The 8874-nt window shown below is 40.7% G+C and overlaps 1 protein-coding gene across 1 annotated transcript; it reads right to left on the reverse strand.

Moving 5' to 3' along the window:
• Positions 1–4954: 4954 nt before the first annotated feature.
• On the reverse strand, positions 4955–6923 carry LOC135433362 (probable cytochrome P450 312a1). Its single transcript, XM_064689379.1, has 3 exons — positions 6021–6923; positions 5402–5964; positions 4955–5341 (listed from the first exon to the last, which is right to left on the reverse strand). The coding sequence occupies exons 1-3, from the start codon at positions 6650–6652 to the stop codon at positions 4998–5000; spliced, it is 1539 nt and encodes a 512-aa protein (XP_064545449.1). The 5' UTR covers positions 6653–6923; the 3' UTR covers positions 4955–4997.
• Positions 6924–8874: the final 1951 nt, after the last annotated feature.

Below are 8874 nucleotides of genomic sequence, written 5' to 3' on the forward strand. Positions count from 1 at the left end.
TATATGTAGGGAACAAAGTAAAACCTATAAATGCCGAGTTTGGTCAAGAGACCAAAAGCTTGTTCATAAAAGAACTTCATTTCTGATCCGGCATGTTTCGCCATATTTACTGCCTGCAACAGAAAGACGGACATCCGGAAAGTTTCAAGGCGACAGCTTTAGAACTGAGGGACTAGTTCGCATAGTAACAGACAGACGGACATGGCTAGATCCACTCGGCTATGGCTGCTGATCAAGAATATATATACTCTAAGGGGTCCTCGATGTTTCCTTCTGCCTGTTACATACATTTGCACAAAACCATTATACCCTTTTTACCCATTTTCAATGGGGTTACGGTATACAAAAATGTCTAATAACGTGTTCCCTATTAAGGATTACAACCACGGTTTAAACTTTCCTTAGATGAATCCCTACTTTCGTTGTGACAGACATTCGGAAAGTGTCTCTTTTAGTCGTCTCGTACGACAAGCGGCGACATGCTGTGGAGGTATTCTAATGCCCGCCAACCTCACGGGCCCGTTCTTACGATCGGTTCGATCGCACTTGCGACAAACCATTGAATATAAATCTATAAAAATAAAACGACACCCAATTTCAACGCTGAACTCTACTTGAACTTGTGCCATAACGTTTGCCCATTCGGGCCATTCAATTGCCCGCCCCAAACTCCCAACGAGGGCTTGCAACACTGTTGCAAGTGTGGCAAACTTTTTGGCTCATACGTGTGCTGCTTGTTGCGGCCAGATACGTGTACAGCCGGGCAACATTGTTGCTGCTGGCAAACGGGAACGGTTTGTGGCACTGTAGGCAAAACTTTGGGTTTAACTTTTGCTTGTTTCATTCAAGTGGCTGCGGCGGCGGCGGCGGCTGCGGTGACTGCCATGTAAAATGTTTACAAACAAAACTTTATGCAAAACCCACAAAAACGCAATGGGAAACTGTTGCAGTTTCTGTTGCAGTTGCAGTTGCAGTTTGACTTTCAGTTGTTTGTTTTTGTTCTGTGTCCTGTTATTGTTTTGTGGTTGCGGCTATTTTGCATTGAGTAGCTGGGCTACATGTGCAGCTGACATCTTCGATTCCCAGCCGGGCTGAGCTGCGTTCATAATAATATAGTACATGCATAGATAAAATACAATTTCTCTGCGCAATTTTTGTTTTTAATTAATTCTGTATTACTTTCCTTACTCTTTCCCTCTTTTGCTGCTGCTGGGAACGTGTTTCGCATTCGTGTGGCGTCTGTTTAACGTCTTAACTGGGCAAGTCTGTGCTGGTCTCTGGGGCGTCTCCAGCTACCAGCTTCTGTTTAAGGTTTTTTCTTTCTCGTTTTTTTTTTGCATCGCTGCATTTGTTTATATTAAGTATTTTTCTTTCCCTATTTTTGTTATTTGCTGTGCACTGTAATTAGCCCCAGTCCCCGCCTGGCCAGTGACTGTGGACAAGACAGCTGCCGTCTGTTGTCTGTTGGCCAAAATTGCTGTGCATAAAAAGTTTAACTTGACATTTTTAGCAACAGTTTGTAATTTGGCCGTCGCGTTTGGCGTAACCCTTTCGAGATATTTGCTAATTTTTTCCCTTACACTTACATTTTACTTGCAGACTGCTTAATTGCATTGCCAAAGGCCCGCCCATTGCTGTTTTGCATTTAGATTTCATTTTCCGAATTGTTGACAGAAAAACAGAAAAGGTAAGTCTGAATGCATTTTGCCTAAATTTAAGCTACAAAATTACGAAATTTAAGAAATATAATCCTAAGAAACTCTTTTTAATTTTCTTTTTAATAAATTAAGTTGTAAATTAAAAAATCATAAAAACGGCCCAAAAATATATATACAAATTATGCATAAATGTTTATGGTCCAGTTGCATTTTTATGGCCCAGCCCCCAATACTTGTCTCAGGGTTGCAAATTAAAATGCTCAACTTAAAAGCATGCTCCATATTTTACGATCTTTGGACATTTTATGGACGTTGTTGCTTAGCCCGCAACCCTTCCCAACCCCTTTTTGGCACCCGCCATAACTTAATTATCCATATGAATCCTTCAGTTTTATTGCGCCTTATCCTGCAGCAGGTCGGCATTTTAATTATGATGAGTACTTGGTGGGTTCTTCGGGTTCAGCTCTTGCAGCTGTCATATTTTTATTTATCTAAATCGTCAGATCTTCACGGGCCTGCTCATTAAAATGACATCAAATCGAGCCCTGTCCCAGGCGTCTGGCAAATGTTTTATTATTGTTGCCGGCGCTTTCCATTTCTACAGTTTTATGTCCAGCAGCTGTACATCATCATAAGTTTATTGTTTGAGCCGTTAAGTTTAAAGGCCTGCGGCCAGGGTCTGCTGCCTACAGAAATAATGTGTTCGGCACATTTTATACATTTGCATCATTTTAATAAGACGCCATCAGCCATATACCCCATATACTGTACTACTCGCTTCTGCATGCCAACCAAGCCAAAATGCGTTTGTCTTTGCGGTTAGGCGCTGCTCCTCATGGGTCACTGGGCATTTGTCATTGTTTTGTGGGGGGCGTCCCAAAGGGCTGCCACACATGCCGCAACTGCAAGCTGCGACGCATTGCTGCGGTTGCATTCATAGGCAGGTGGGTTATCATGGCTGGCGTCTCTTTGAAGTAATCGCCACCGACGTTGCCTTAAGGCTAAGCCTCATTTGTGGTCAAATTGTGTGCTGTGCGTCAGCCTAAAGTCGATTATGTCAATATTGTGCCATGGCTAATGGCTAATGGGTAATGGGCACTGCGAAGCTGGGTAGCTCGCCTGGGTAGTTGGCTGGGTAGTTGGCTGGTAATGGGTGAGTTGCTGTTGTGGGTGTTTGTGATAAGGATTTGTGTAAGTTGTGGCCGCTGCCTGCGTTCGATTGTCCCGGCTCATATGCTAATTAGCGCCCATTGCTTAAAGCTGCTCCAAAACGCTTTAAGGCTTTACAATTTCATGGAGTTTAATAGCCCGACACAAACCCATATGGCAAACTTTTCTTAATGCCAAAAGCGAATCAGTGCCGCCTGCTTTGCGCAAGAACAACCAGAATAAACCATAAACTAGCTGTAAAAACACATAAAAATCATAGCATACATTTCGGAGTCGAATTACAAATGCCCCTCGCATTCCTGCTGTGGCTCAAAGGGGTGGCTCGGGATAAGGCCACCGGCAAAATAAAAAGGAGTAACAGCATTTGCACATTAAAAACGCATAAAAATCGAGAATTGAATTGCCAAACAACAACAACAACAAGCGGCACATAAAGTGGCCATGAAAACAATAAAAAACAAGCAGGAAATCTAAAAGTAAAATTGACATTCGGGTAAACCCAATTGAAGCAATCAATTAAAATTGATGAACGAAATTGAATCACGTGTTACAATTTTCTTGAGGAATTGGCATCGAGTTACATTGTGCTGTGCATAGAAGCCGTGACATTGAAAGCCAATAAAATGTGGCATAAACGTGAAGGAAATTGGTTAACCCTTAAGTTTGCCAACTTATGTGAGACGAACAGATATGTGCTATGTGATCATAGGTCCATTCATTTATACTAAATTCATAATCATATTAACCATTGAGAATTAACTAAAATAGTTCTATCAATTTGAGAATTATAATAAAATAAATAATCTGAATCATTCTTATCAAATACAGTGCAAAATTGTGATATTGGGTAAAATACTCTGTTTAAATTTCCTCCAATCTTATATATATCATTGATATGAGCGAAATTTAGCTTAGAGCTGTGAGCTCTTTTAGCAACGCATCAATTGACACCCACACAAACAAAAAAAAAAAAGAAGCGAGTTCAGTGCCCTCGGTTAACCCCCTCGTCAGGAACTTCAGCCCCTTCCTCTGGACACGGTACGCGCTATCAGCTGGCAGAGGAGAAAACTTTTATGCGCTTGTTAACAAAAGCGTGAAATTCAATGCGGACGAACACAAATTTACGACACTGCAAATTAAACTTGATTTTTATTTAAATAAATTGCATTTTATGCGCTCGGCTAGGATATGCGATGCCGTCGTCGGCATCCTCGGCGTCGTGTCGTAATAATAAGCAGGCAACGGCCATAATTTGCACCGGAATATGACGGTTGGATATGTGGCTGTAACTGGGCGACGGGCTGGCTGCTTTATGTATTTTTATTTATTACACGCAGCATTGCCAGGAAATGTTTGTTGATTTTCCGCAGCGCGCGCACAATAAAAATCGGGGCAACAACAAACAAAAAAAAAAAACAAATTATTTTCTAGACGAACGCGCGTTTCTCGAATAAAAAATCAGAAATTTTCTGAATTGTACAGAGTTTTGTATAGAGCATGCAGAGGGTATTTTAACTATGCCATGATATATAAAAAAATAATCTCGACAAGAAGTCTATTTTGTATATGAATACCCTATATTTTCAAATATTTTCTCTGTTAAAAAAACCGTTTTCGTGATTAGAAAAAACATTCTTTCTGTGAGTAGTTGTTAATATGGATAAGATCTTAGGATCTTTAATGCAAACATGATTAGTTAAGTAGATCAAAAGCAACTATTTCAAAATGGGAAGAATCAAAAAACAGAAACTGTTTAAGACTAAGAAACTAACTAGTTTGATATTTGTCGTCTGTTAGCAAGGGTATTTAATATTTGCCAATCCAAAGGAAATATTTGTTTCGTTTTCCTTTTTTATATACGACTCCGTCGCCGCCGTCATTAAAAACGGAAATGTAAATGCGTAATTTGTGCGCCGCGAAATATGAAATACAAAAAAATTTGAATGGGGCCAAGCGAAACGAATTGATAAGGGCTTAACAAAAGGTTCAATGGCTAACGGAGATGTGATCCTTGAATCGCTATGAGCGGATCTGAGCTCCAAGAGCTGCTCGGCATTCCAGAGTACCTGAACATTTCTGTTCAATTTACTCTAACAGTTCTGTAGCTGCCACCTGTGTGGGAGTACTCCATATAAAAAGCGTACCTTTATTAGCCTATTTTGCAATAGTTTACTTAATAGCGCGAACTTTGCAGTAGTAGGGATTTTTGGTATGCAATGTTATGACAAACGTAAGTCGCGCCTTTTCCTGTCGCTCGCCAACAGGCTCGAAAATGAAGTTTCTCAGTAAGTGGGCCAGCACGAGTTTCATCATGACCATGGCATAGCGCTGGCCCAGACAGCTGCGACCGCCCATCATGAAGGGTATGAAAGTGGACGCTTCTATCTTTGGCTCCGCATCGCGGGCCCAGCGCTGTGGCTTGAATGCCAGCGGCTCGGGAAAGAAGTCCTTGCAACGGCCCATATACATAGGGGAGATGATCACATCGCAGCCCTTCGGTATAAAGAAGTCATCTGGAAAGATTGGGAACTTAATCCAAGTTACTCTACTCTGGAACAGGTGGCTTTTATTACTGATTGTACAATTGGCGGTGGCACGCCGCGCGGTTATTGGCGCTGAGGGATACAGGCGCAAGGACTCCTTGATGCACATTTCCAAGTATTCCAGCTCACGCAACTGTTCCATGGTTATGGCCGTATCTGTATTCCGGCCACAGACCCGCCAGATCTCCTCACGGCACAGCTGCTGATATGCCACATGCAACGTCATGTTGTACATGAAAAACTTCAGCGAGGTGGCCGTCAGATCAAAACCCCCAAAGATAATCGTGTCCACCTCTTCGCGTATATCCTTCAGCTGCAGTGGCTGACCGTCTGGTGTTCGCGCCAGCAGCAACGTGTCCAGAAGACTGAGACTGGTTTTGCGTTCATTGGACTCGGCGTTCTTGGTCGTCACGCAATTGCGATTGGCCAGGTCGGAGTTAATCTGATCCAAACGCTCCGCGATAATGCCCTCCGTAAAGCCGTGCAGTATCTTGAGAATTTCCTTTTCGCGTGCCGCCAGCGGGGTAAAGCGATAAATAAGTGAATTGCGGTACAGCAAATTCTTTAGCCGGCAGTCGAATACGTGAAAAATGCTGTGAAGCAGATAGGCTGCAGACAGGAATGCATTCATACGGATTAGCCTACTCACTCTCTGACCGCATCGAAGTATTCCGACTTTTGACCCGACTGCGAGTTCACTGTCGTACCCAGCGCAGTCTCGCAAATGGTGTCCAGCGTGAAGCAGCTGATGAGCTGAAAGAAATCAACGGGCTGGTTCGTGTCAGCCCAGGTGTCAAGTCTAGACAGCAAGATGCGTGCCTGACGTTCATATATGTTCACGAACTGCTTGATCATGGCGTAGTTAAAAGCGGGCGAGATCATCTTGCGACGATGCATCCATTTGTCGACGCTGCAGGTGAAGACGCCCTCGCACAGCCAATTCTCGAAGACGCGGTAGTCTGAGGTCTTCTGCAGCAGCTGCTGTGCGCTGCAAAGCGCCTGAATATCCTTGGGATTGCAATCCAGCATGTAGAGCTTAGTGCCAAGCCAGAGTTTGCCACGATGCTCCTTCAGATGACAGCTAATCAGCTCTGTGACGCGCTTAAATGGTCGCGGGCCAATGATCCTAGCGAAGATGTGCAGATGGCCGATAATCGGCAGTGATGGTGGGCCCGGCCAATTGCTGGTCAGTCGATTGATTCTCGCCTGGTACCGATACGAGTACACCAGATATATAAACACAGTGCTAAGGAGCAGCCAAATCAGTAGCGAGTCCAACATAACGCTTTGAGTTCTTTGATTTAACTGGCCAAAACTCTCGGGGCATTTGCGAATTTAAGTCAAGTCGCAGCCACCTGTTGACACTTAACAAATCCCAGTGCAACTTCTTCATAAAGCGGCACAAACTGAGCAAAAAGTATATTTATATTTGTATTTCTTTTATATAAATTGTAAATGCGCAATGCTTGACACTAATGAACTGGGCACAGTTTTCATCACAGCGCTTAGATATATAAAAATCGCTTGATTTGTCAATCTCTGGATGCGAAACTGAAGTGATGCTTTTTACTCGCCTGGCCGCGTTTAAATACCCAGACTCGAGTGCCTGGATTTCCGAAAGCGAAATGATTAAATGTAAATAAATACTATAAATGTCTTTAGAATCATTTAACTCAGACTATGATCTCATATGGGATACCCTTTAATTTTTATGAATATAACCCAAGACGTCTAGTATTAATGTTCAAATTTGTATGATTTTTTTTAAAAAGAGTTCTGTCATTTATATTAATTCTAAGGTTATCCTGAAAAAACCTTTGGGATTCCTTGAAATTATAATTTTGTTAATCTTTTTCTTTCAAAATATATTCAAATATATATTTGTTAACAAAAAAACCCCCATCTGCCATGTCCATCTCTACTCTGAGAAATGAGCTTTACATTTCTTAAAATATATTTAAATCGTTTGGGTTTCAGATGAAATGAATGCACCTCTATTAATATCACAACTGAAAGGGTATATTGCCATAAATTAGCATTGAGTGTACACAACAAAGTGCTTAGAACGAGTTCCACTCAGCAAATAAATGAGTTCAATATTATTATTGCAAAATTATAAATTTGATGAGTGGACGTGCCCAATGCATACAAATATGCCCCGAGCGAGTGAAATTGACAAACGGTCCACTAGATTCACAAACCTAGAATCGCGCCCAGTATTCGGATCCACCTAGAAAATTAAGAAAACTCATTTGGCAATTTGCGGATTGGCAGGCACTGTCTGAGCTGCTGGAACAAGTTTGTCAATTATTTTTAAATATTTAATTTAATTATTCACGAATGCGTAAAAAGTATTTGATGACATCGAATGGTTATTTGTTTGTATACAAATATTCACTGTCAATAGAATGTTGACAAACTGTGATTAGTATAACTATTTGCTTTGATACCCTTTATCTTAAAAGAGTGTGCGCCTTTTTCGAATTTCGAATGCGACCCAGGTTAGGGTGATTTTAAGCCAATCACTTTCCAGTGCAGCTTTTTTACGTGCTGTGCTTGGACATGTTCCCTGCTTGTATTTTCAAGATACATTTAAGGCGAGGAACACGTAATTTAAAAAAAAACAATTGATTCTAGTCCAATTATAGACAGTATCTATGTGGGTAGCATCAAAGACAGGTTCTTTTTTTTCGCATTTCTTTTTTTTTTCAATCTTAGCTTACGAAATTAAAAGAGTATATTGGTTTTGAACAGTATGATAAATGCTTAAGACTTGAAATTTGGAGTATACTACTCTTGCCTATATGCACCTCAGACAAAATAAAGATCAAGCTATTAGTTCACCAAATCAAAAAGCAAGAAGACTCTTTTTGGCTGATTAAATCGGCAAATACACGGAGAACTGAGTATTGCGCAGTCGGTTACAGCCGTAGGCAACGTTCTTGCTCGTTTTCTCATTGCATATATAGTCACAGACCATAAACTCCTAAACATTTTGGAATTCTCAGAATTGTCAATTCGCTAATTAATATTCATGTTCAAATTGAAGTTCAAGGTTAGAAAGAGTGTGAAATTTGAAATGTGGTTCGATCGTTTGCCAAGCTAAAGCCCATCTGCAACCCCGTATTAATAAAGCCGAAACTGACCTAACACACTATAAAATCGTATTTCATTAAAGTTCTTGCACGGGTCGTAGCTCTTTTATGCACGTAATTGCAGATTTTCAATGTATAACGTGCATATTTTTTTGTTGTCAAATTAATTAATAAATTAAGTATATGCCATTTATTTGCACTTTTTATTAACAAATACAGAAAGCAAAAAACAAATACAGTGCTCTTCATTTACAATGGTAGCCGAGCAGACGGCTTGCATTTTATTTTATTGAATTGAAACAAGTGGACGTTTGACTGAGAGGAAATACAAATATATATGTATATATTTATTTATATATATTTATATTTTCAGCATTGAAATTTATGAATACATATACATACATATTT

This window comes from Drosophila montana, unplaced genomic scaffold (genome assembly GCF_035044405.1).
Source record: "Drosophila montana isolate Dmon_TW-CO22-7 unplaced genomic scaffold, ASM3504440v1 contig_3217_1, whole genome shotgun sequence".
In the NCBI taxonomy this organism is placed as follows: domain Eukaryota; kingdom Metazoa; phylum Arthropoda; class Insecta; order Diptera; family Drosophilidae; genus Drosophila; species Drosophila montana.

What these genes read in the sequence shown, in the direction of transcription:
- LOC135433362 (XM_064689379.1), bottom strand. Translation starts at nt 6,652, where the DNA reads ATGTTGGACTCGCTACTGATTTGGCTGCTCCTTAGCACTGTGTTTATA. An exon ending in TACTTCGATGCGGTCAGAGA is followed by an intron (nt 5,965 to 6,020) that starts GTGAGTAGGCTA and finishes TCTGCTTCACAG; the next exon opens with CATTTTTCACGTATTCGACT. An exon ending in CACCGCCAATTGTACAATCA is followed by an intron (nt 5,342 to 5,401) that starts GTAATAAAAGCC and finishes CAATCTTTCCAG; the next exon opens with ATGACTTCTTTATACCGAAG.